Source organism: Neomonachus schauinslandi, chromosome 9 (assembly GCF_002201575.2).
Source record: "Neomonachus schauinslandi chromosome 9, ASM220157v2, whole genome shotgun sequence".
NCBI lineage: Eukaryota > Metazoa > Chordata > Mammalia > Carnivora > Phocidae > Neomonachus > Neomonachus schauinslandi.
This window is the reverse complement of record NC_058411.1, coordinates 125,885,072-125,912,778: the sequence shown is the minus strand read 5'-3', so window position 1 is coordinate 125,912,778 and position 27,707 is coordinate 125,885,072. Positions and strand designations below refer to the sequence as shown.

The 27,707-nt window shown below is 38.8% G+C and overlaps 1 protein-coding gene across 4 annotated transcripts in view; it reads left to right on the top strand.

Moving 5' to 3' along the window:
• The window catches only part of LRRC28 (leucine rich repeat containing 28), a 163,840-nt gene that overhangs the window by 88,059 nt on the left and 48,074 nt on the right, over nucleotides 1-27,707 (top strand). For 3 of the 4 annotated variants that reach the window (XM_021680508.1, XM_021680507.1, XM_044917773.1), the window contains exon 6: nucleotides 16,109-16,315. The exons of the other annotated variant lie outside the window; for it this stretch is intronic. In XM_021680508.1, the coding sequence (XP_021536183.1) occupies nucleotides 16,109-16,315 (207 nt within the window). The remainder of the gene's footprint in view (nucleotides 1-16,108; nucleotides 16,316-27,707) is intronic. 4 annotated transcript variants of the gene reach the window in all.

The window sequence follows — 27,707 nt, the reverse complement described above, 5'->3', positions numbered from 1 at the left end:
CCACATAAGGTTTTTTTTTTCATGTTTTATTATTTATTTTCTTCTTACTTTGCGTTTAGTTTTCAGTTCTTTTTCTCATTACTTAAGGTGGAAGCTTAAGTAAGGATTTTGAAACTTTCTTTTCTACTATAGGCATTTAAAACTTTAAATTTTACACTAAGCCCTTCCTTAACTGCATCCCATAAATCCCATAAATCATATGTGATATGTTGTATTGTTTTTATTTAGTCAAAAATGTTTTCTAATTTTCCTTGTAATTTCTTTTATTCATGGGTTATTTAGAAGTATGTTGTTTAATTTCCAAATATCGGTGATTTCCCAGCCTCCTTCCTGCATACATTGTATGATTTCAGTTCCTTTAAATATAAGATGTGTTTTTTGGTCTAATGAATGGTCTGTATGGAGAATGTACCATGTACACCTGGAAAGAATGTGTATTCTGCTATGGTACTCTGTAAATGTCAAATTAGGTCCGTGCGGTTTAAGTCTTTCGCATCCTTGCTTACGTTCTGACCAGATGTTCTATCAGTTATTGGGAGTGATGTGTTAAAATCTCCATCCATCATTGTTGAAATGTCTACCTTTCCTTTCTGTTCTGTCAGGTTTTGCTTTATGTACGTTTGGGTTTTTAGGGTGCATATAGTTATAAATTCTTATATATTCCAGAAGCATTAATCACTTTACTGTCATGAAATGTTCCTATTTGTCTCTTAATAATATCTCCTGTCTTAATGTCTAACTTTTCTGATATGAATATAGCTAGTCTGTCACTCTTGTTTTTTGCATGGTATGTATTTTTTGCAACCTTTTATGTACAGTTACATCTAAAGTGTGCTTCTTAGGGGTGCCTGGGTAGCTCAGTCGTTAAGCGTCTGCCTTCGGCTCAGGTCATGATCCCGGGTCCTGGGATCGAGTCCCGCATCGGGCTCCCTGCTCCGAGGGAGGCCTGCTTCTCCCTCTCCCCCCAAACCCCCGCTTGTGTTCCCTCTCTCGCTGTCTCTCTCTGTCAAAAAATAAATAAAATCTTTAAAAAAATAAATAAAGTGTGCTTCTTAAAGATAACATATTGTTTTTTAGGGCCATCTGACATTCTTGTTAGATTTGCATTATTTTGTTTACTACATTTACTGTAATTGTTGGTATGGATATATTTACATCAGCCATTTTGCTATTTGTATTTACACAACTTGTATCTTTTATGTTCCTCTGTATCTCCTTTATTGCCTTCTATTATGTTAATATCTTTTCATCTTTAACTGGAATGTAATTGACATAAAACATTATATTAGTTTCAAGTGTACAACATAATTATTTGATATTTGTATATATTGCAAAATGATCACCACAATAAGTCAGTTAACATCCATCACCATAGTTATAAAATTTTTTTTCTTGTGATGAGGACTTTCAAGATTTACCGTCTAGGGGCGCTTGGCTTGCTCAGTCAATCGAGTGTGCGACTCTTGATCTTGAGGTTGTGAGTTCTAGCCCAATGTTGGGTATAGAGGTTATTTAAAAATAAAATCTTTTAAAAAAAAAGATTTATTCTCTATAAAGTTTCAAATATACAATATAGAATTATTAACTATAGTCACCAGTGTTGTACATGAAATCCCCATGACTGATTTTATAACTGGAAATTTGTACCTTTTGACCCTCTTTTCCCATTTTGCCTATCCCACCCCCCCCCCCCCCACTGTTCTGTTCTCTGTATCTATGAACTTTTTTTTTTTTAAGATTCCACGTGTAAGTGAGATCATATGGTATTTGTCTTTCTCTGACTTACTTCACTTAGCATAATGCCCTCAAGGTCCATCCATGTTGTCACAAATGGCAAGATTTTATTTTTTTTTATGGCTGACTAATATTCCATTGCACATTTTCTTTATCCATTCATCCATCAATGTATACTTAGGTTGTTTCCATATCTTGGCTATTGCTGCAGTGAACATGGGGATGCATGTATCTTTTTGAGTAAGTGTTTTTGTTTTCTTCAGATAAATGCCCAGAAGTGGAATTGCTACATCATATGATAATTGTATTTTTATTTAATTTATTTCTTGAGGAACCTCCATACTGTTTTCCATAGTAGCAGCACCAGTATATATTCCCAGCAAAAGTGCATGAGGATTCCATTTTATTCTCACCAACACTTGTTATTTCTTGTCTTTTTTAATATAACCAATCTAACAGGTATCAGGTGATATAACGTTGTGGTTTTGACTTGCATTTCCCTGATGATTAGTAAAGTTGAGAATCTTTTCATGTGTCTGTTGTCTGTCTGCATGTCTTCTTTGGAAAAATGTTTATTCCAATCTGCCCATTTTAAAATCAGATTGTTTGGGATTTTTTACTCTTGAGTTGTAGGAGTTATTATTATTATTTTTTATATTTCCCCCTTACCAGATATATGACTTGCAAATATTTTTCCCACTCATACATTGCCTTTCATCCTGTTGATGGTTTCCTTTGCTGTGTAGAAGTTTTTTAGTTTGATATAGTCCCGCTTGTTTATTTTTGCTCTGGTTGTCTTTGCTTTTGATGTAAGATTCAAAAAATCATGACCAAGACCGATGTCAAGGAGCTTACCGCCTATTTTCTTCTAGGAGTTTTATGGTTTCAGGTCTTACATTCAAGTTTTAATCCATCTTGAGTTTATTTTTGTGTATGGTGTTAAGATAATGGCCAGTTTCATTCTTTTAAAGGTGGCTGTCCAGTTTTCCCAACACCATTTATTGAAGAGACTATTCTTTCCTCATTGTATATTCTTGGCTCCTTTGTTGTAAATTAATTGACCATCTATGCATGAGTTTATTTCTGGGCTCTCTATTCTGTTCCATGGAATTATATGTCTGTTTTGTGCCAATGCCATGTTTTTTGATTACTATTGCTTTGTAATATAGCTTGAAACCAGGGGATGTGATACCTCCAGCTTTGTTCTTTTTCAAGATTATTTTGGCTTTTTGGGGTGTTTTGTGGTTCCATACAAACTTCAGGATTTTATGTTCTATTTCTGTGAAAGATGCCATTGATATTTTGATAAGGATTCCACTTAATCTGTAGATTGCTTTGGGTAGTATGGACATTTAAAAAAATTTTTTTTAATTCTTTTTTATTATGTTATGTTAATCACCATACATTACATCATTAGTTTTTGATGTAGTGTTCCATGATTCATTGTTTGTGTATAACACCCAGTGCTCCATTCAATACGTGCCCTCTTTAATACCCATCACCAGGCTAATCCATCCCCCCATCCCCCTCCCCTCTAGAACCCTCAGTTTCTTTCTCAGACTCCATCATCTCTCATGGTTCGTCTCCCCCTCCGATTCCCCCCCCTTCATTTTTCCCTTCCTACTATCTTCTTCTTTTTTTTTTTTTTTAACATATAATGTATTATTTGTTTCAGAGGTACAGGTCTGTGATGCAACAGTCTTACACAATTCACAGCGCTCACCATAGCACATACCCTCCCCAGTGTCTATCACCCAGCCACCCCATCCCTCCCACCCCACCCCCCACTCCAGCAACCCTGTTTGTTTCCTGAGATTAAGAATTCCTCATATCAGTGAGATCATACGATACATGTCTTTCTCTGATTGACTTGTTTTGCTTAGTATAATACCCTCTAATTCCATCCACGTTGTTGCAAATGGCAAGATTTCGGGGTTTTTTATGGCTGCATAATATTCCATTGTATATGTATACCGCATCTACTTTATCCATTCATCTGTTGATGGACATCTTGGCTCTTCCCATAGTTTGGCTATTGTGGACATTGCTACTATAAACATTGGGGTGCACATACCCCTTCAGATCACTACGTTTGTATCTTTGGGATAAATACCCAGTAGTGCAATTTCTGGGTCTTAGGGTAGCTCTATTTTCAACTTTTTGAGGAACATATACTGTTTTCCAGGGTGGCTGCACCAGCTTGCATTCCCACCAACAGTGTAGGAGGATTCCCCTTTCTCCGCATCCTTGCCAACATCTGTCATTTCCTGAATTGTTAATTTTAGCCATTCTGACTGCTGTGAGGTGGTATCTCATTGAGGTTTTGATTAGGATTTCCCTGATGCCGAGCGATGTTGAGCACTTTTTCATGTGTCTCTTGGCCATTTAGATGTCTTCTTTAGAAAAATGTCTGTTCATGTCTTCTGCCCATTTCTTGATTGCATTATTTGTTCTTTGGGTGCTGAGTTTGGTAAGTTCTTTATAGTTTTTGGATACCAGCCCTTTATCTGATATGTCACTTGCAAATATCTTCTCCCATTCTGTCGGTTGTCTTTTGGTTTTGTGGACTGTTTCTTTTGCTGTGCAAAAGATAGGGATTGCATTAAATGTGTAGATTGCTCTAGGTAGCATTGACATCTTCACAATATTTGTTCTTCCAATCCATGAGCATGGAATGTTTTTCCATTTCTTTGTGTCTTCCTCAATTTTTTTCATGAGTATTTTATAGTTTTCTTAGTACAGATTCTCTGCCTCTTTGGTTATATTTATTCCTAGGTATCTTATGGTTTTGGGTGCAATTGTAAATGGGATTGACTCCTTACTTTCTCTTTCTTCTGTCTTGTTGTTGGTGTATAGGAATGCCACTGATTTCTGTGCATTGATTTTATATCCTGCCACTTGACTGAATTCCTTTATGAGTTCTAGCAGTTTTGGGGTGGAGTCTTTTGGGTTTTCCACATAAAGTATCATATTATCTTCAAAGAGTGAGAGTTTGACTTCTTCTTTGCCGACTTGGATGCCTTTGATTTCTTTTTGTTGTCTGATTGCTGTGGCTAGGACTTCTAGTACTATGTTGAATAGCAGTGGTGATAGTGGACATCCTTGCCGCGTCCCTGACCTTAGGGGGGAAGCTCTTAGTTTTTCCCCATTGAGAATGATATTTGCTGTATGTTTTTCATAGATGGCTTTTATGATATTGAGGTATGTACCCTCTATCCCTGTACTCTGAAGAGTTTTGATCAAGAAAGGATGCTGTACTTTGTCAAATGTTTTTCTGCATCTATTGAGAGGATCATATGGTTCTTGTTCTTTCTTTTGTTAATGTATTGTATCACGTTGATTTGAGGATGTTGAACCTTGCAGCCCAGGAATAAATCCCACTTGGTTGTGGTGAATAATCCTCTAATATACTGTTGGATCCTATTGGCTAGTATTTTGGTGAGAATTTTTGCATCCATGTTCATCCGGGATATTGGTCTGTAATTCTCCTTTTTGATGGCGTCTTTGTCTGATTTTGGGATCAAGGTAATGCTGGCCTCATAAAATGAGCTTGGAAGTTTTCCTTCCCTTTCTATTTTTTGGAACAGTTTCAGAAGAATAGGTATTAATTCTTCTTTAAATGTTTGGTAGAATTCCCCTGGGAAGCCATCTGGCCCTGGGCTTTTGTTTGTTGGGAGATTTTTGATGACTGCTTCAATTTCCTTAGTGGTTATAGGTCTGTTCAGGTTTTCTATTTCTTCCTGGTTCAGTTTTGGTAGTTGATACATCTCTAGGAATGCATCCATTTCTTCCAGGTTATCTAATTTGCTGGCATAGAGTTGCTCACAATATGTTCTTATAATTGTTTGTATTTCTTTGGTGTTGGTTGTGATCTCTCCTCTTTCATTCATGATTTTATTTATTTGGGTCATTTCTCTTTTCTTTTTGATAAATCTGGCTAGGGGTTTATCAGTCTTATTAATTCTTTCAAAGAACCAGCTCCTAGTTTCATTGATCTCTTCTACTGTCATTTTGGTTTCTATTTCATTGATTTCTGCTCTGCTCTTCATTATTTCTCTTCTCCTGCTGGGTTTAGGCTTTATTTGCTGTTTTTACTGTAGCTCCTTTAGGTGTAGGGTTAGGTTGTGTATTTGAGACCTTTCTTGTTTCTTGAGAAAGGCTTGTACTGCTATATACTTTCCTCTTAGGACTGCCTTTGCTGTATCCCAAAGATTTTGAACAGTTGTGTTTTCATTTTCATTGGTTTCCATGAATTTTTTTTAATTCTTCTTTAATTTCCTGGTTGACCCATTCATTCTTCAGTAGGATGCTCTTTAAGCCTCCATGAGTTCTTTCTGACTTTCCTCTTGTGATTGAGTTCTAGTTTCAAAGCATTGTGGTCCGAAAATAGGCAGGGAATGATCCCAGTCTTTTGGTACCAGTTGAGACCTGATTTGTGACCTAGGATGTGATCTATTCTGGAGAATGTTCCATGGGCACTAGAGAAGAATGTGTATTCCGTTGCTTTGGGATAGTATGTTCTGAATATGTCTATGAAGTCCATTTGGTCCAGTGTGTCATTTAAACTCTTTATTTCCTTGCTGATCTTTTGCTTAGATGATCTGTCCATTTCAGTGAGGGGGGTGGTAAAGTCCCTTACTATTACTGTATTGTTGTCTTTGTGTTTCTTTGATTTTGTTAGTAAGTGGCTTATGTAATTGGCTGCTCCCATGTTAGGGGCATAGATATTTACAATTGTTAGATCTTCTTGTTGGATAGACCCTTATTTAAGTAGGATATAGTGTCCTTCCTCATCTCTTATTACAGTCTTTGGTTTAAAATCTAATTTGTCTGTTACAAGGATTGCCACCCCAGCTTTCTTTTGGTGTCCATTAGCATGGTAAATGGTTTTCCACACCCTCATTTTCAATCTGGGGGTCTAAAATGTGTCTGTTGCAGACAGCATATTGATGGGTCTTGTTTTTTAATCCAATCTGATAGCCTGTGTCTTTTGATTGAGGCATTTAGCCCATTTACATTCAGGGTAACTATTGAAAGATAGGAATTTAGTGCCATTGTATTGCTTGAAGGTGACTGTTACTGTATATTGTCTGTGTTCCTTTCTGGTCTATGTTGCTTTTAGGCTCTCTCTTTGCTTAGAGGACCCCTTTCAATATTTCTTGTAGGGCTGGTTTTGTGTGTGCAAATTCCTTTCGTTTTTGTTTGTCCTGGAAGCTTTTTATCTCTCCTTCTATTTTCAATGACAGCCTAGCTGGATATAGTATTCTTGGCTGCATATTTTTCTCGTTTAGTGCTCTGAATATATGCTGCCAGTCCTTTCTGGCTTGCCAGGTCTCTGTGGATAGGTCTGTTGCCAATCTAATGTTTCTACCATTGTAGGTTACAGACCTCTTGTCCCGAGCTGCTTTCGGGATTTTCTCTTTGTAAGTTTTACTATTAGATGTCGGGGTGTTGACCTATTTTTATTGATTTTGAGGGGTGGTTCTCTGCTCTGGAGGAGCTGAGAACTCGGGCCCCCACTCCTCAGTGAGCCCCCAGAGAAAAGCAGTCAGTCACTCCCTTCTCCCCAGTCTCCGGCTGCACTCCGTGCTCACCCAGCCTGTGACTGAGCATTTCTATCTCTGGCACCCGACACTGTTTGGAGTCTTCAAACCCAGCAGATTCCTGTGGTGCCCTGCCACGCCGCTTCTCCCTGGGGAGGAAGGGGAGTCTACCCGGATCTGCCGCTTGTTGGGTCCCTGCTGGAAGAGCAGTGGCCCGACTGTGCCACGGATCACAGTTTATGGCAACCCCGAGCTGCGAGCACACTCCTGGGCTCCGTCTTTGCAGCCGGCTTCCCCGCTCCTATATCTGGGAGCTCTGCCGCACTTGGGCACCCCCAGTCTTTCTGTGACTCCGAGGGTCCTGAGACCACACTGTCCCAGCGAGGGTTCCACCCCCTCCTTAGCTACTGGAGCAACGTCCCTCAGTGGAGCTGACCTCTAAAAGTTCCGATTTTGTGCTCCGCTGCTCTATCACTTGCTGGTAGTCAGCTGACAGAGGCTCCCTCCTGCCGTGATCTATCCTCCTGAATATCGCCTCGGATTCACTTCTCCGCATGTCCTACCTTCCAGAAAGTGGTTGCTTTCCTATTCAGAGAGTTCCTGCTATTCTTTTCTTTGATCTCCTGTTGAGTTTGTAGGTGTTCAGAATGGTTTGATACCTATCTAGCTGAATTCCTGGGACCAGACGAAATTTAGGTCTCCTCCTCCTCCGACATCTTGCTCCTCCCCTCTCTAGTATGGTCATTTTAACAATATTCTTTAAATTCATGAGCATAGTATATCTTTCCATTTGTTTGTGTCTCCCTCAGTTTCTTTCATCAGTGTCTTACAGTTTTCAGTGTACAGGTCTTTGACCTCCTTGATTAAATTTATTTCTAGGTTTTTTTCTTTCTGATGCAATTGGAAATGAAATTGTTTTTTAAATTTCTGATAGTTCATTATTCTTCTGGATTGTCAAATATGTTGTCATGTTATTGTTCATAGTAGTCTCATATGATCTTTTGTAGTTTTGTGGTATCAGTTGTAACTCTCCTCTTTTATTTCTGATCTATTTATTTGAGTCCTCCTATTTTTTCTTGGTGAGTCTAGCCAAAGGTTTGTCAATTTTGTTTATCTTTTCGGAGAACCAGTTCTTAGTTTCATTGATCTTTTCTATTTTTAATCTCTATATCATTTATTTATGCTCTGATCTTTATTATTTCCTTCTTCCTATGAACTTTGGGCTTCATTTGTTCTTCTTTTTCTAGTTCCTTAAGATATAAAATTAAGTTTTTGTATTTGAGGGTTTTTTTTGTTTCTTGATGTAGGCATTTTTTGCTATGAACTTCCCTCTTAGAACTGCTTTTGCTGTATCTCATAAGTTTTGGTAGGTTGATTTTTCATTTTTTCATTTTTTTAAAATTTATCTTGATTTCTTTTTTTGACTTATTGGCTGTTCAGTAGCATGTTGTTTAATTTCCACATATTTGTGAATTTTCCAGTTTCTGTCTTGTAATTGATTTTTAGTGTTTTTTTTTTTGAGTCACTGTCATCATACTTTTCTTTGAACTTGTTCTTTTTAGTTCATTCGTTCATTCCTTCCCTCCCTCCTTCCTTCCTCCCTCCCTCCCTTCCTTCCTTCCTTCTGTCCCTAGGCCCAGTGTGGACCTTGAACTCATGACCCTGAGATCAAGAGTTGCATGCTCTACCCAACTGAGCCAGCCAGGTGCCACTCTTTTTAGTTCTTTCAGTGTGTTTATTATGGCTGATTTGAGGTAACTGTCTGCTAAATTCAACATCTGGATCCCCTTAGAATCATTTTCTATTTATTCCTTTTTTTCCTGAGTATGGATTACACTTTCTTGTTTTATTGCATGTTTTGTAATTTTCTTAAGTGGGTGTTTTAAATAATATATTAGTAGTAACTCTGGATTCTGGTTTTTCCCCCTACCTGAGGATTATTGCTATTTCTTTTTACTTGTTTGATATTCATAGTAATTTGCCTGGACTAAAAATATGAAATCCCTTTCCTCCACAGTATGTGACCATTGATGTCTCTGTGGGGGTTTTTTTCTCCTTATTTTTGTTTTAATTTTTAAGCCTAGCTTATTAGGAATTATTCCTGTTTCTGTATAGCTTGGCAGTTGAACACCTTGAGGTATGACTTCTATCCTCTGTCAGTAGATCTGTGTGTGGGTTTAAGAAGCCCATTTAACATTTAGGCAGTTTCCAGATGTACCTTATTTTTTTCTGTTGGGCTGTGTCTTTTCTCCTGTATCCATGTGTGCAAGCTCTCTGTAAACCTAGAATTTGTAAATCGCTTGACCCCTCTCTGGTCTCCCCTGTGTTTGCTCATGACTTCCTCTCAGTCTGATATATGTAGAGAGTCTATCAAATATCTTCCCGCTTCATAGCCCATACCTCCTTGTTAAATTTCTGGCCTATCTGCCCAGTTCATTCCTTGCCTCAACCAAGAACATCCCTCAGCCTCATAAAATCATTAGCCTCTCATGTTCACTTGCAACCAAGATTATTACTAATTATTAAGTACTGGGTGTGGGTTTTTCACCTTTTGTTCTAAATCATGTCAGCCCCCTCCAGCAGTGAAGCTGCTGGTTGTTTGCACTCTGCCCTGCCATATTAGAGCTGTTATACTAACCAAGTGGGGTGGAAGGATGCGAGCCACCCCAAGTGAGCTTGTCACATATTTCTGCTCTTCTGATTGGAAGTGTCGTAGTTTTTCATGAATATATGCTTTTCCATTTGTTGAAAACTTTTGGTCAGTTTCCAGAGTACTGAAATGGTTGCTTTTGACAATTTTCTGTAATTTTATAGTTACTTTCTGGGCAGAGGATTTGGTAGCCTCCTCACTCCATCTATTGGAAGGTCCAGCTTTTCTTTTTGTTTCTTTTTTGGTTATGGTTTGCCTGGCATATGTTTTTATCACTTTATATTTAATCTATCCATGTATTTAGGTTTTAAATGGATTCCTTTTATACTAGGATCTTCTGTTTAAATCCAGTCTGGTAATCTCTTCTAATCGGTGTCCTCAGGCTATTTGCTTTTAATGTTATATTGACCTTATTAGATTTAGGCTTACTGTTTTATTATTAGTTTTCTGCTTGTCGCCTCTAATTTTGTCTCTTTATTCCCTCTTTCCTGCCTTGTTATTATTCAAATATATTTTAGTATTCTGTTTGAATTCATTTATTGGCTTTTGGGGCTTATCTCTTTTTATTTTATTTATTTTTTGAAGATTTTATTTATTTATTTATTTGAGAGAGAGCACACAATCTGGGGGAAGAGCAGGGGTGAGCTGAGTTTGGAGCCCAACTTCGGGCTTGACCCAAGATCATGACCTGAGCTGAAATCAAGAGTTGGACACTCAACTGACTGAGCCATCTAGGTGCCCCTGGGCTTATCTCTTTTTAAAATTTGTTTTATTTTAGTTTTTCCATTAGAAATTACATTATACATATCTTTCAAAATCTACTTGGAAATTCCTTTTGCTTTCCTCCACCAACCTTTGTGTTATACTTATCAGAAGTAGTACATCTATATACATTGAAAATCTTATCAGATAATGCTATGATTTTTGCCTTCAGCAGTCATGCATATCTTGAAACACTTAAAAGGAGAAAAGTAAATAGTCTGTTATATTTACTCAGTTATAATAACTCTTACATTTGAAGACATAATGGCTTAACTGAGAAAATTTGGTGAAAGACATAAATTTATAGATTTAAAAAGCTCAGCTAAGAGGGCCTGGCTGGCTCCATCAGTAGAGCATGTGACTCTTGATCTTGGGGTTGTGGGCCCCACATTGGGTATAGAGTTTACTTAAAAAGCTCAGCTGACCCCAACTAGGATAAATTCAAAAAAGTCATTTACAGGTACATCATAATCAACCTGCTAACAACTAAAGTTAAAGAACAAATCTTGAAAGCACCTAAAGAAACAATGATTCAAATAGCTGTAGAGTTTTCCTTGGACATCATGGAGGCTGGAAGACAATAGAACAGCATCTTTAAAGTACTGAGAGGAAAGCATGGTCACCCCAGAATTCTGTATCTAATGAAATTAATCTTTAGGAATCACAGATGATAGGAGGACACTCCCAGGTGAAGGAAAACTAAGAGAATTTGTTGTCAGCATACCTGCTCTGTGAGAAATGCTAAGTTTTTCAGTCTGACTGAACTGATAGAAGGAATCTTGGATTTTCAGGAGTGAAGGAAGAGTTACTTAACGAGCATCCTGTTGTCCTGGCCTTGGTGCCATCTTTAGACTTGACCACTTTTGCTAGATTTACATTTGACTGAGAGTTTTCAAGTTTTTAACTTGAGCCCACACTTTGGATTCTGTTTCTTTATTTCTGCCTGATATATTGCTACCCCAAGCTTATTTCCTATTTTTTGTATTTAAGTTAGAATCTTAGATAAATTTTGACTCAATTGCTTTCTAAAAAGGTACTTCCCCTACCCCCACAAAAAAAAAAAAGAAAGAAAGAAGGAAGAGAGAGGGAAACAAACGATAAAAGACTTAAAGATAGAGAACAAACAGAGGGGTGCTGAAGGGGAGTGGGTGGGGGATGGGCTAGATGGGGGATGGGTATTAAGGAGGGCACTTGATGTAATGAGCACTGAGTGTTGTATGTGGGTGATGAATCACTAAATTCTGCTCCTGAAGCCAACATTGCATATGTTATCTAACTAGAATTTGAATAAAAATTTGAAAAAAAAGTGTATTTTTGTGTTGGCTGAGCTTAAGCAAGTATATTTTTTAATCAATTATTGAAGTTAAGATGCCATATGTAGTCCTAGATTTGCATGACCATGAAAAAATTATGGTTGAGTCTACCTGAGAAGCTATTTAATTTTTATTTCTCTCTTTCCTACATACTTTCACAGTTTGACAAAATCATTAATTTTCCAATCACATTATAGACAGTATTCAACTCAGTACTTTAATTGGAATAATAGCTTAAGTTTTTTTATAACAATTGAAAAGGCCAAAATAGTAAGCTACTGAGAATAATGTCCTTTTGTTGTACTCATTCATTTAATATGTGCAGTCCTGCATGTTTCAGATTTAATAAAATGCTTTTATTCATCTCACACAGGAAGTAAGAAATGTCAGCTTTTCGTTCTCCTTCCCATTCCTCAGTACTTTGACCTTTGGTACTGACATTATGTGTTTCCCTTTTTTGGTCAAAAGTGTTACTAATTTTAATATCTGAAATATGTGTGCATGTCTGCCAAAGCAGAGTGTAAATATTGATCTGTTACCACTGTAAAAAGTAAATCATCACGTTATGGAAAATTTAGACTCATAATCACATATTATTTCCCCATCTCACAATACAATAAGGCAATGCCAAATTGAAATGGTGGGCAGCTGGGGCGCCTGGGTGGCTCAGTCGGTTAAGCGCCTGACTCTTAGTTTCGGCTCAGGTCATGATCTCAGGGTCTTGGGATCGAGCCCTGTGTACGGCTTCCGCTCAGCGCAGAGTCTCCTTGTCCTTCTGCCTTCCCCTCTATCTCTCCTCCCACTTGTGACTGCTCATATGCTCACTTGCACTTTCTTATAAATAAATAAATAAATAAATAAATAAATAAATAAATAAATAAATCTTTATTAAAAAAATAAATGGTGGGCAATTGCAAGCTTTAGTAATTGTTGCAACCACATCAAAACACTTCTTTACACATTTAATTATTTTGTAACTAATGATTAAAATAATTTCTTTTGCTTGCTCCCATGTGATTTTTAATAGATTTTTCAAATTTCTTTCAATATGTGGTTTAATAGATACTGCAATTCAGAAGTATTGATATAATTTTAATTTTTTCATAAAAAAAATTAAGTTTTTAGCATTGGCATCACCATACTTAGAGTATAATAATCTAGAAGCACTAACATTATCTTTGACCATTTTTTTTTTTAAAGATTTTATTTATTTGAGACAGAATGAGAGAGAGAGAGAGCTCATGAGAGGGGGGAGGGTCAGAGGGAGAAGCAGGCTCCCCGCCGAGCAGGGAGCCCGATGCGGGACTCGATCCCAGGACTCCAGGATCATGACCTGAGCCAAAGGCAGTCACTTAACCGACTGAGCCACCCAGGCGCCCCTATCTTTGACCATTTTTTATTTTACTATTTTCTGTTTCTAGTCAAGCACCCCTGATGCTTTTCTTAGAATATCTCTGGAATTCTTTAAATTTGTCACACTGCCTCTGTTCTAGTCAAATGTCTACTTGTTTTCTCAGCCTAGAATCTCCTTCCATTCCACTGCTTCTTGTATATCCATCATTCTAGTTTTTTTCAAAAGAGTGCTGTTATTCTCTGTGAATCTTCAGGAGATGTCATATTCTCACTGCTGTGAGTCCAAGTCTCTCTACCCAGAATTCATTATCACTCACGTCTGCATGAAGGCCTTCATAAGGAGCTTATTTCCTACTCTTCTCCCATGGGCGTCTTTTATACTGGTTGGGCTCCAAATAGCCGGTTGTGCATGCTGCATTTATATTTCACTTACGTGCCTTTCCTGATCTTTCAGCCCCACCCCCAGCCCCTGCTGGCAGCGCTGTATCCATTTTCCTTTTCAGCTTTTCAAGTGCTGGTCTCCTCCAGCACATTTTGCAGAAGTTTCTCCTACCCCTCATCTACCTCTTCTTTCTCCGACCTTCCTTTCCCCCATCATCTTTTTTTTTTTTTTTAGGATTTTATTTATTTATTTTAGAGAGAGATCAAGAGAGCACATGTGAGTCAGGGGAGGGGCAGAGGAAGAGGAAGAGAATCTCAAGCAGACTTTGCACTGAGCCCAGAGCCCAAGGCGGGGCTCGATCTCATGACCCTGATATCATGACCTGAGCCACCCAGGTGCCCCACACATTGTCTCTTATATGTATGGGAATTCTCAATGGTGGAGACCTTGTCTTATTCTCTCTGCACCTGGCCCCGTGGTGTGTAGCTGATTGTTTTTGCACTTCTGTCCCATTTCATTCCTGTAGTAACTTTATAAAGTGAGGTGAGGAAGGTTTCTTGTTGCTATTTATCCAGTGCTAGGACATGATGATCCTTCCCTCAACTCCCTCCCCCCACACATCCCAAATTAGAGGCATTTTTTGTGTGTGAATTAGATAGGTAGATTGACAAGCATACATAGCTAAATGAAATACTGTGCTAATGGAACCAAGAATGAAATTGACTCCTGTGTGCATCAGTTAGGTTCAAATAGAACAAAACTCCAATTAAGCATCACAGACTGTTCCCTGAATCCTTCCTGCCCATATTCAAATGCATATGTTGCTCAGTATTGGGGAAATTGGGCAATAAAGTATGAATTTCCCAGCACAGATCCCTTGTAATATTATAAAAATAATTAGAAATTAATATATTTTGCACTTGTATTACTTCCATTAAAAATAGTTACTAAAAATGCTCTGGGTAACAGTCTCTAACAAAGATTGACAAACTTTTTCTGTAAATGGCAAGATAGTAAGTATTTTTAAGCTTTGCAGGCCACATATGGTCTCTGCTACATATTCTTTTTTGTTTTTGTTTTTGCTGTTTTTTTGCCACCTTTTGGAAATGGAAAAACCAGTCTTAGCTTGCAGACAGTATAGAAGCAGGCCACCAGCCAGATTTTCCTGTGAGCCCTAGTTTGCCAACCCCTGGTCTGTAGCAGTAAGAAAAGGTAGTCTGTGTAATTGGGCATCCAATAGGGCAGAAGATTTTCTGTCCGGTAGAGAAGACATTGCTAATACTAACCCAACCCCTGAACAAACTGGGATGTGCCCAGGGGGTGCAATAAAGTGGCCGGAACATGGGAAACCTTACCCTGAGGGGAATGGCTCATGGAACAAGGGCAGGATTAGAGAAGGCCAAGAGACAGCCTCCGTGGACTTCAACTTGGAAGTTCCATAATGTGGAAGAAGTAGACTTGCCCTACACAGTGCTTCCTTTGGTACCTTGAGTAGATTGTACTGTCTTCACAGAGTAAATGTCCGTTCCCTAGAGATTGCTTAGCAGAGCTTACTCGGCTCAGAGAGGCTTCATGGCAGTGATTTTTCCTGAAAAGGATGAAGTACCTTGTAAAGAACTTCCCAACCTTTAGACTTAGTGATTTGGCGTAATACAGGGACATATTGTAGTCACCATGGAACAGATTATAACTATAGGTATCATTAATGAGGGAATATTAAAATATAAATGGAAGGACTTCATTTGGATGAAATTAAAGTAAATCTTCATAGGATGTGTATACTTTGAGCGGGTTTTTAAAAAAGGAACCACATGGCTGAACAGTATCCAAAAATGTTGCCTACCAACAATTTTCATCTTACTATATTCTTCGCCATTGTGAAAATTTCCAAAAGACATCTTAACTCTCAGTCCAGATACTTTTCTGTCTAGTTCATATAAACAAGGTGCACTTGCTGGGATACTATAATTTGTTTTTAAGGCTCCTACTATTTACTTAGATAGAAGGTAAAATCACAAAAGTATCAAAGACCAGGTACCTAGAGGTGACTGTAATTGTTCTTTTCCCACATGAGCAACAACTTTTGATTCATCAAGCAGCAGAAACCGGGGTAATAGACTTCTCGCTCATATTCACTACTTTGTGTCTCTCCTTTCTCTAGGCGAGCACTCTTCTCCATTAAAAAAAAAAAAAAACTCTAGCAGGCTAATTTAAAGACACCTACCTCTGTTGGATTATTTGCATACTTCGGCATTCATGTCTGTGGAAATTGCTACAGCTACTGATTTTGTTTTGAACTGTTAACAGTATTGATTCATTTTATTTAATTTAATCAAGATGCGATTTATCTTAATTTTGATTTTGGTTGTAGAGGTTGGCGATTTGAAGGAGCTGCAGACACTAGACATTTCTACCAATCGTTTGCTAAGTTTACCCGAGAGGCTTCACCTGTGCCTTTCCCTGCAGTACCTCACCGTGGACCGCAATCGTCTACGGTGCGTGCCGCGTCATCTCTGCCACCTGCCCAGCCTCAATGAGCTCTCCATGGCTGGAAACCGTCTCGCATTTTTGCCACTTGGTAAGTGATCGTGTTCATCTGGCAAAGCAAAAAAGCCAAAGACTAAGACGGAAAGCCTTTGTGTCCTTGACTAGGAAGGATAGGGTAGTTGCCTTCTTTCTGTTTATCCCTGAATTGCCTCTCTAAATCCATTTTTGTAGTGAACAAAGCATCAGTCCCAGTTAACGAAGTTTATTTCAGTCCGGGATTTCATATTTTAAAACAGAAATCTGTGCATAAATGTCGTTTAGGGACAAAATATAGGCGATACGAGATGATTTACTCTTAAAAAGGAATGAAAGCATATGTGTATATATTATATATATGTAAGACCATAAAATTGATGGGGGGTATTGAACAATATGAAAGGACAGCTACTGGTACAAAGATACCTGTCTAGATGTTGAATTCTACATAGAAAAATTTGTATTGGGTATCCTAATGATTAATATTGTCGGATAACCAGACTACACAATTTTAAAAACTTTACAATTGGCCGAACTCCCTGCTGAGCTAGAAATGTCACACTGGCTAACAAATAACATATTATTCACTGTAGGTTTCTGTAGCAGGCCCATTTTAATAAAAGAATACATTTATTTTCACTGAGAATTGAACTATTTTGTTAACTTGTAAGAAACAAAGGTGCCATTTAAAAAAAATTAAAATATGAGGCCCCGCAGAACCCTAAGCTGTCATAGTAAGCCTCCTATGATTTTACTCATAAAAGCATTTTTTATTAATGAATAATTTATCCCTGATGGCAGTGAAGTGAATAATTTACTAGTCTCTGAGAAGAAATATTTTCTACCATAATACAGTACACATATTATTTTCAATTAAAAATAACTGGGAAATGTGAAAATCAATTTGAATAATACCAAATAATTATCCAATTTAAAAAGATTACTTTTCTATAAATATAATTAAATTCTATACTTATAAAATTAGCAAAATGAAATAAAACCATTTCAGAAGCAAGTTACATTTCTAAGAAACCAGAGCTTTCTTTTAAGTGAGAAAAATATCAAATATAAATAGATTAAAAAAATAAAAGTACCTGCTGGTTTAATCACAGGTTATAAAACAATTACAGCAGTGAAGCACCAACCTACAAATCGAGAAATCCAGGTTCTAACCTGGTTCCCCCCACCTCACAGTGCATGACCTGGAGTAAATCACTAAAACCTCTCTGAGCTTCATTTACCTTATCCATATAAACCAGAAATAATAACATTTATCCTGTTGACTTTGGAGTTATTTTGAAGTCCAGTAAGATAGCGTGTATGTAAGAACTCTAAAGCACTGTACAAATGCAGATGACTCAGCTGAGGAGATAGAACTTGTGGATTATCATATCCTGCTTTTTAAAAGTTCCGTCCTCCTTCTCATATTCATACCCTCTGTAGGAACCCCCAGACTTGTATTTACCACTTCTAGGAGCCGTTGCCTGTACCAATGCCGACTCCCTACCAAGGGATGGCTAGGATGGCGCAGTGGATGCTGATCGGTGAATCAGGGAAGGGAGGGGGGAGGGAAGTAAAGGATGTGATGATTTGATCTGCGTGGTGTAGAACTCAGCGGTCTAACGTCAGCATTCAAGGTAAAGCTAGACGCCCCATTACAGGCAACCATGCTTTGACTCTCAGGCATTCCTGGAAACAGATTCGCTTGTTAAGTCTGGAGTTGCCCATACTATTGTTCATAGAATTATTACTATTACTGTTGTTGTTACTACTGGCCACATCAATAAGGAGTGTCTCCATGAGTAATACTACTGCAACTCTTTGTAAGAACAATCATTTATTGAATTAGGTATTCTGTTAGGCACGGTACAGAGGCTCTCTAATTTAATTATTACAGAACCTGTTATTACAAAACCTATTGACAACCTGTTTACAGATGAGGAAATTGAGATTCAGAGAAGTTAAGTAACCCACCCAGAATCACAGCTAGTGAGAGACAGAATTGAGTTTCAGACTCTGTCTGATTCTAAACTCCACATTCTTTCCACCTTGACATGCTATCTCCACATCCCAGGCATGATCCCTCTGCAAAGGGACCTCATTTGCAATAGGGCTGAACTTGGGGCACCTGGGTGGCTCATTTGGATAAGCACCCAACTCTTGATTTCAGCTCAGGTCATGATCTCAGGGTTGTGACATCAAGCCCCACGTCAGGCTCTGTGCTGGGCATGGAGCCTGCTTAAGATTGTCTCTCTGCCCCTCCACCTACCCCTCTCTCCCTCCTCTAAAAAAAAGAAAAGAAAAGAAAAAAGGAATAGGGCTGAACCATACTGAGCATCTTTCTAATTGTATAGCCACCTCCAGTGTCAAATTTGGGCAGCCATTTTGTATTGAAATACTCATATGGACACTCTAGTTGGCCCAATTCAATCTCTGTCTCTACGCACTTAGCAGGGTCTGTCTGCCAGAGGGTATAGCTTTGTCTCACCTACCCATTCTGGACACCAGCCAGGTGCTCCCAGTTACTTATTTCTAATCTATCATCAGCAGGTCCTACAACAAGAAAAATCTTATAAAAGCTTAGGCCAGAGACCTGTTATCTAATTCTTTCTTGGTGTTAGCCATTCTTCTTACTTTGCCTGGCCCCTTCAACCTCCGTGGAGTTCCTGATTCCTTAATTTTATGCTGTTCACAACTTGTTTTTCTTGTCTTCTTGTTTCTTCCATCAGATATGCTTTGTCTCAAGTCTAAACCATTCATCAGCAACTGACTACATCCTGCCTATGGCTATGATCCACAGCCCTGTTCTCACGTCCAGAGGTACACTTACCAGAATGCCATCTAGCTCAAGAGCCCGGGTTCTGCCTAGAATCCCGTGTACAGTCGGACTTTTTAAACTAAATGAATCTTGTTTACCAGTCTTTAGCCTGTGCGTCCTGTCTCAAGTCCAGCCAGGCTCTATGCCCTTCATCTTGCCTGTTCTCCCTACCTCACTGTAGTTCATCCAGCTATGGCTCCTTATTGCCATGGTCATTTGCCACTCTGCTAACCTGTCGTTTTAGCAGTGACACAGCCAAGCACGTGCTGTGGTGGTGGTGGCAGCGATGCTGGGAGAAGAGAGAAGCCATTGCAATAGGAACTTGATGGCTCTTGGTTTGTAGTGCCGAGGAGTAACCTTGTGGATCATGCTGAATGCCTGCAGCAGCAGATGGCAGGCGTGGCAGTGGCTAGTGCCAGGTGATAGAAATGATCGTTAGGTAGAAGGTAGAGTCCACGACACATTGCCTGGCTGCTCTTCTGCTTTGGCACCTCAGTCATTTATTTGCTGGGGCATCTTCTGTGTGCCCTGTGGTAAGTGCTGGTGTGGGCGAGGCTGTGGGCGTCTCTTCTTCAGCACTGGGGTTCAGTGGTGAGTAGAGCCTTGCAGATTGCTCTCTGTCTCTAGGGGTCTTGTCACCCCCAAAACCTTGCCTCTGTGTTTGGAAAGATTTTCCTTTGTGAACTGGTCGATATGGTGTCAAAGAGCATGAGAGGCAGGAGGATCTGCTCTGGGTTCTGAGGAGGGTCCCTCGCATCATCGAGGTGACCACAGCTCTCCAGCCTGGGGCCACGGACAGCCCAGGAGATGGAAGTGGTTTCACATTCCTCACAAGGGTCACGGCCCTGGCAGGACACAGGCCTGTGGGTAAGGGTTGATTTTACCAGAGGAGGTTAAAAATTGTCAAGCAAGAGGAGGAGGTTAAAAATTGTCCACTTAGAAAGAAACAGGCTGACTGAAGCAGTGCTCAGCCCTGGTCTCAGACTGATTCTTTGAGAACAGCAGGAGCCCAAGGTTAGGAAGCAAATACGAGCACTAGTGGCCTTTCTCCCCTGTTATACTGGGTGAACCTTTGTAAAGAAGTGGGTGAGACCACCAGAGAGGGCTTCGGGAAATTGGAGACAGGATAATCTGTGAAGATGATGAAAATGAATCTGACAGAAATATCAGCAATCTTCTTCATGTTGTTTTTCGGTTTTGTGGGAGTTTTTGTTTTCCTTTTTGTTTTTTAATACCACAAAGGTGGTTTTGGAAAAGGGGTTCAATTAGATCTTTCGGAGAAAAATAATTAAATCCATAGCTGTCCTTCCACAGAGTTTGTGCACTTGAAACCTTTCTTTGAACTCCTTTCTGATAAACAAAAGCTGTCTAATGCTATGAACTATGGCGGACAGAGTCAAATGAAGCATGCGGCTGCAGGCACTGCCTTTCCTCAGACAACTGAACTGTTCTTGGAAACCTAGCAAATAGGGATGTCTCTTTACAGTAGTTAGGAGATACTGTGTGTATACATGCACACACACACACAACTAAAGTTTTCAAATAGAAGTCTCTTATGTTTAAACGTGATTCTGTGAGCATAGTACAGGAACTTGAAGGCTTATGAAATGGGTGCTGTAATATCTCTGCCCGGGATTGGACATAGGAATCCTATTTTGGGGAGTTACTTACAGAATTTGGTTGCTCACCAAAGAAGGTTGTCTTAGAAAAAAAGCAAGTTTTTATCTCTGGCTTCATGGGGGGAAAAAAAAAAAGAATGTCATATTTCAGCATCTTCAAAAAGCAACTACAGAAGGTATATATAGGGTGACTTAAATAATGTGTAAGACTAGCTAAGCCATAACACTCTTCGAGGACATTCTTTTAAAGATGAAAAGATACATCAAGAAAGAAGAATGCTCCTACTCTAATGATACCATGATAATTGAGTGACAGATCAGTCTACAAACAGAAGCTTTTTCCACAGTGGTGACTATCGGTGAGGAGGAGAGGGAAACTAATCACTTGAGTCTCATGCTATGATATTTACTAGAGGTTTTGAAATGAGAGTATTTGTTGTTGATTCAATATAGTTCTGCGTACTAAATAGTTCTCAGAGTTGTGACTCACCTCTGGGCTTCTGAAAGGTAGGAAAATACAAAGGAAAGGGTTTTTTTTCCTCTAAGTCTTTTTTACCAGGTATTCCTGGTCTCTCTTGTATAATTAATAAGCCCGATTATTCAGTAATGTTCACAACTTATTTAATGATGAATAAAAGATATAAGTACTGTGAGGTTGCCCAGGCACAAATTGGCTATGGAAGAGCATCCTTTCGTTAGCCCCCAGGAAGTGCTGTGTCATCTAAACTCAATGTTAGTAACTCCTGTAGTTTAAGAAAATGAGAAGACAAAAGTTACCCCCACGTGAGAAGGTAGAATTTTTTTAAAGATTTTTATTTATTTATTTGAGAGAGCATGAGTGGCAGGGAGGGGCAGAGGGAGAGGGAGAAGAAGATTCCCCACTGAGCAGGGAGTCCAGTGTGGGGCCTGATCGCAGGACCCTGAGATCATGACCTGAGCTGAAGGCAGACGCTTAACTGACTGAGCAACTCAGGCGCCCCACCAGGTTGAATTTTTGCCTGTTAGAAAAACAGTGAACGAATTCTTAACCAAGAACATTTGGCAAATGACACTGAGATAAATAGAATATTCTAGTACATAAACTACCATGTACTGAAGCCAAAACTTAGTGGAGAATAGCTTCCTACTAACAGAAAACTATTTGGGTTTCTAAACCAGTCCTAGAGCTGGTCCTTGGAGACTTTGACAGGGAGGTAAAACTGGCCTTTTATCACATAACAGGCGATCACTTCAGTTTTCTGTAGTAGTTGTAGTTGCTTTTTCCTTTATAGGGATTAGATACCTTGTCTAGAAAAAACAAAACAGTTTATGCCAAGTAGGGTGCAGTTTTAAAAAGTAGCTTCTAGGCATTTTCAAAACTTACGCTGAAGTCCCTTCTTTCATTGCAAATGGCGTATTAGACACAAATCTGTTAACTATACTTGGTTTTCCTATTGCTTCTTGTTCTTTTTTGCTCTGTATCAGCTTAGAAAGTCAGGAAGAGAATTGCTCTTTCCTATTTTTTAAGAAAATAATTCAGTCCAAGCAAAGCCAGTATGGAAACTAGATGGAAACCAGGTAATAATTCTGTAATCTCAGACTTAGAGATGAATGTAAACTGTACTTTGCTGAACCATGAATGTATTTGATCTGCAGTTTGAAGAACTACTGCCTTGAGGTCATTGTTTAATGGGAACTGTTTGCAAAGTTGTGTAGCCTTAAATAAGTCTCAGTGCTTAAGCGTTTGTTCTAGTACAGATCAGAAATCCCAGTGGTGGGAACTAGTCCTGTGTTTGAGTGGAAGTCATGATGACTACTTTCCAAGGAGAGACCCAAACATTCCACTAAAATCTTGCCTCATCCGTGTTCTGTGGGGATTGTTGGATACGTCTCTAATCAAAGGCATAATGAAAAAGGAGAAAAAAAGGGTTTGAAAACAAGGCTCAAAAACTAGTAATGGGAAAAAGTGAGAGAGAGTTATTCTGTTAATTAAAGCCCTTGCAGACCTTGTTTCAGGAATAAAGTTATTATGACTTGTATTTCTTCAAGAAAATGGATATTCAGCGCTCTTTTTTGGACTCTGTCTTCTTGCAAGTATTTGTAACAAAAATTGTTTATTTGTCTTCGTGCTGCTTACTCATCTGACCCTTTTCCACTGTCTTAATGATACCTCTGCTTTGTTTTTCTTTCATCACATTGGGTCTTTGCTGTTGCCTTAAGGTTTTCTTAGGAAGTTAGTATGGTTATTTAATATGGCTTCTGTAGCATGGGCCAACATTGACTGTACTGTGCTAAAGTGTGAAGAGAAAAGTCACCTAGAGTATATTTTTCTCTAAAGTTTTGGAAGAGGATTTGGGGATGAGGAAGTGATTAATGCGAAAAAGTTAGCCCTGTTTTCTTAAATACTAGTTTAAAGCAAGAGAGAACTGCTGCTCATTCTTTAAAGGGTACAAATGTGATATTGTTCTAATGTCCATACCACCCAAAGCAGCCTACAGATTCAGTACAATTCCTATCAAAATACCAATGACATTTTTCATAGAACTAGAAAAAATAATCCTAAAATTTGTATGGAACCACAAAAGACCCCGAATAGCCAAAGCAATCCTGAGAAAAGAACAAAGCTGGAAGTATCATGCTACCTGATTTCAAACCATGTTACAAAGCTGTAGTGATCAAAACGGTTTGGCATGGGCACAAAAACAGATGCATAAATCAATAGAATAGAGTAGAAAGCCCAGAAATAAACCCACACTTACATGGCCAGTTAATTTCCGACAGAGTGGACAAGAATATACAGTGAGGAAAAGATAGTCTCTTCAAGAAATGGTATTAGGAAAACTGTTATAGCAACATGCAAAAGAATGAAACTGGACCACTTTCTTATATCATAAATGAAAATAAACTCAGGGGGCCCCTGGGTGGCTCAGTTGTTAAGCATCTGCCTTCGGCTCAGGTCGTGATCCCAGGGTCCTGGGATCGAGCCCCGCATCGGGCTCCCTGCTCAGCGGGAAGCCTGCTTCTCCCTCTCCCACTCCCCCTGCTTGTGTTCCCTCTCTCGCTGTGTCTCTCTCTGTCAAATAAATAAATAAAAATCTTTAAAAAAAAAAAAGAAAGAAAGAAAATAAACTCAGAATGGATTAAAGACTTAGATATAAGACCTTAAAGCATAAAACACCTAGAAGAAAACATAGGCAGTTAACCCCTTTGACATTTGTTTTGGTGATTTTTTTTTTTTTGGATCTGTCTCCTTAGGCAAAAATAAACAAATGAGATTGTATCAAACTAAAAGTTTTTGCACAGTGAAGGAAACCACCAAAAAAAATGAAAAGGAAACCTACTGAATGGGAGAAGATATTTGCAAATGATGTATCTGATAAAGGGTTCACATCCAAAATATATAAAGAGCTCCTAAAACTCAATATCAAAAAATAAACTGATTAAAAAATGGGCAAAGGGCCTGAATAGACATTTGTCCAAAGAAGACATCCAGATGGCAAACCAGACACATGAAAAAATGCTCAACATCATTCATCATCAGGGAAATGCAAATCAAAACCACAGTTTGATGTATCACCTCACACCTGTCAGAATGGCTAGCATCAAAAAAATAAGAAATAACAAGTGTTGGCTAGGATGTGGAGAAAAGGGAACCCTGCGCACTGTTGGTGGGAATGTAAATTGGTACAGCCACTCTGGAAAATGGTATGGTTGTTCCTCAAAAAATTAAAAATAGAAGTATATATTTATCCAAAGAAAAGGAAAACACTAATTCAGAAAGACATATGTACCCTTATGTTCATTGAAGCATTATTTACAATAGCTAAGATATGAGAGCCACCTAAGTATCTATTGATAGATGAATAGATAAGGAAGATGTAATATGTACATACAATGGAATATTAGTCATAAAAAAGAATGAAATCTTGCTATTGGTGACAACATCGATGGACCTAGAGGGTATTATGCTAAGTGAAATAAGTCAGAGAAAGACAAATACTGTATGAATTCACTTATATGTGGAATCTAAAAAACAACACAAACAGTCTAACAAACTTATAAACTATGTATGAGTTTTGTTCATAAATACAGAGAACATAGATTGCTACAGAGAATAAACTTATGGTTGCCAGAGTAGAGGGGGTGGAGTGATGGACACAATAGGTGAAGGGGATTAAGAGGTACAGTCTTCCAGTAATAAAATAAATAACACACAGTGATGTAATGTACAGCATAGGAAATACGAGATTTTATTTATTTTTGAGAGAGAAAGCGCGCGCACAGGCATGGGGCGTAGCAGGCAGAGGGAAAGGGAGAAACAGGTTCCCTGTTGATCAGAGAGCCCAATGCAGGGCTCCAACCCAGGACCCTGGGATCATGACCTGAGCCGAAGGCAGACACTTCACTGACTGAGCCACCCAGGCGCCCCAGCATAGGAAATATAGTAATACAGATGTGAAGTTTAGAAAAATAAGTAGTAGGAGTGCTAGATCTTTGAGCAGATTCTTTGCCAGCAAAGTTTTCGTTAATTTGATTTTGGAACTCAGAGTTTTTAAAATAGTGACAAGAATGTACAGTCCTAGGAAAATCTGGAAGATGTTGTCAGTGGACTCTAAAGCAAACACCTGGAGTTTCTATCAGTCATAGTTTTCAGTAAAAGTCTTCAGTTTTGGGGGGCAGGAAAAAAACAGGTACAAGTCCAGCTGGGCAACAGCTCAGGATGAGATGCAAAATGAAGACATTGTTTTCTCCACGCCGGCGGCCGCGGCACTCAAAGACTCACTGTTGTAATTCTTGAGTCTGCTGGACAGTCGGCATGAAGTCTCCTTCTCTGGGATCTTCTCTGCGGGAATTCTTGGTATTTCTTGAAATTACTGCTGTAAATCTGTAAGTCAGAACTACCGTTACTAGTTATCTGGTCTTTTAAGGGGAGCAAAGGGGGAAAAAAAAGATCGAAAAATAAAGGAAGCAAAGGGATATTTTGTTCATCAGGTTATCTCCTTGGCCGTATATCCTCACATCACACCTGGATGCTTGGGCACAGTGCCTGTCCTCTGGCACCCACACCACCCACACCCATGCAGCTCGCTGGGGAGTATCGCCTTCTACGTGATGTGGGAGTTCCCTGCTTATATGGAAATGATGTGTTTGGGGAGGCTGTCGAGCTAACGTCATGGTGAACCAGGCCATCTGCTTTTAAATTCTGGGTCTGCCATTTAATTGCTGTGTGATCCTGGGCTTAAAAAGGCTAATTAATCTGTCTAAGTCTTAGGAACAGGGCAAAATGAATACCTGCTTCATAGCACAGTTGCGAGAATTAAATAAGATCCATTTAAAACACTATCACTCATAAGTACTACGTAAGCATGTGGTCAGCATGAGCTATTTTGATTGTTTTGCTAGGCTGTTAGAAAGGGTTGGGCGCCTGGGTGGCTCATTCGTTAAGCATCTGCCTTCGGCTCAGGTCATGATCTCAGGGTCCTGGGATCGAGTCCCACCCACATCGGGCTCCCTCCTCGGCGGGAAGCCTGCTCTCCCTCTCCCACTCCCGCTGCTTGTGTTCCTGCTCTCGCTATCTCTGTCTCTATCAAATAAATAAATAAAATCTTAAAAAGAAAAAAAAGAAAGGGTTGGGACTGTTGTGTGTCTTCACTTTTGTACCCCAAGCATCTAGTACAGTGTCTGGCTCATTGCTCGTTACAATTTCTTTGTCACCTGAACTATGCAACACAAATAGAGATGCTGAAAAAAAAAAAAAGAATTAGAGATGCTGATGCTTGAATATTTAAACCAACAGCAAAAGAAGACTTCAGTCATTCAAATTCATTAAAATCCATTTATTTTAACAGTTGTTGATGATCTATGTAGAAAGCATCTTATTGAATTATAATTCACTGTGAAATCTTTGTACAAGTTGAGTAGATCAGAAAGAATATGATTATGTAAAAGATTTAATGGTGTATGTGTGCATATGTTTAAAGAAAACACTGTATGTCAACTGTGCTTCAATAATTAAAAAAGAAACTAACACTTAAAAAAAGTCATTCTTCTGGGAAAGTGGTTGAAAGGTTCTCTTCATAAAAGCCATGTAGGTAAATTTTTAAACTTGTTTTAAAGACGATTTTGGAATACACTGTATATTACTCTGAATTCATTGTAAAGAAACCCACATTTTACTAGTGTAATCATGACTAGTAATACATCTGACTGATTGAACTATGATACTTGATGTGACATGGACAGTCTTGCAAACAACCTATGTGGGTCTATGCTGTGATGTTGTAGTTTCTGTCACCCCATCATTTTGTGGAAGAGGATACAATACTCACCTTCTGATAAAATAAATGAGTTTCATACTGGTAAGTGTGCAGTAAACAGATCCTATGAAGTTCTGGCCCATGCTGTCATCCCGCGCTTGCTTTTACAGCATAGTTAAAAGAGCAGTAACCTAGATACATAGGAGCTTTTGTTCCATCTTCAGCCATGTGGACTGCATATGCCAGGGCCTTGAAGTTGAAAAAAAAAAGAATTGGAGTTTGTGCAAGACGGCTAGCTTTTGCTAATTTCTAAGTTAACAATACTTTGATGTGTGCGTCTGGAAAAAAAGGGGAAACATTTTAGACACAGTACAGCCCTTTTAAAAGCCACATGAAAAAGTTCTTTGTTGCTTTAGCATCTATGCATATGGACAACTTCCTTGCTTTATAAAGTTCAAGTACTGAGCATTTTTGCACAGGAACTTTAAAAAATATTATTACCTAGAAATTTATTGCAAGGTAGTAGTATATTAAAATTAATGGAAGGAAGAAAACAAACCAGCTTGTTAGCTAGTACACAAATGGTCTCTTCCAAAGTTAATTATTGAGTGAAGATTTTTCTCTCTTAAGAACAGAAGAAATATTTCAAAGCTTTTTCAGACAGAAATACTTACATTTCAGCCTCATTATGATTATAAAATGCCATTCCATTGTGCTTGGGGTTTTGCCAGCGGAAGGGTCTTTGGCCGAGAGCATGCTCTCATGAGACTGTCA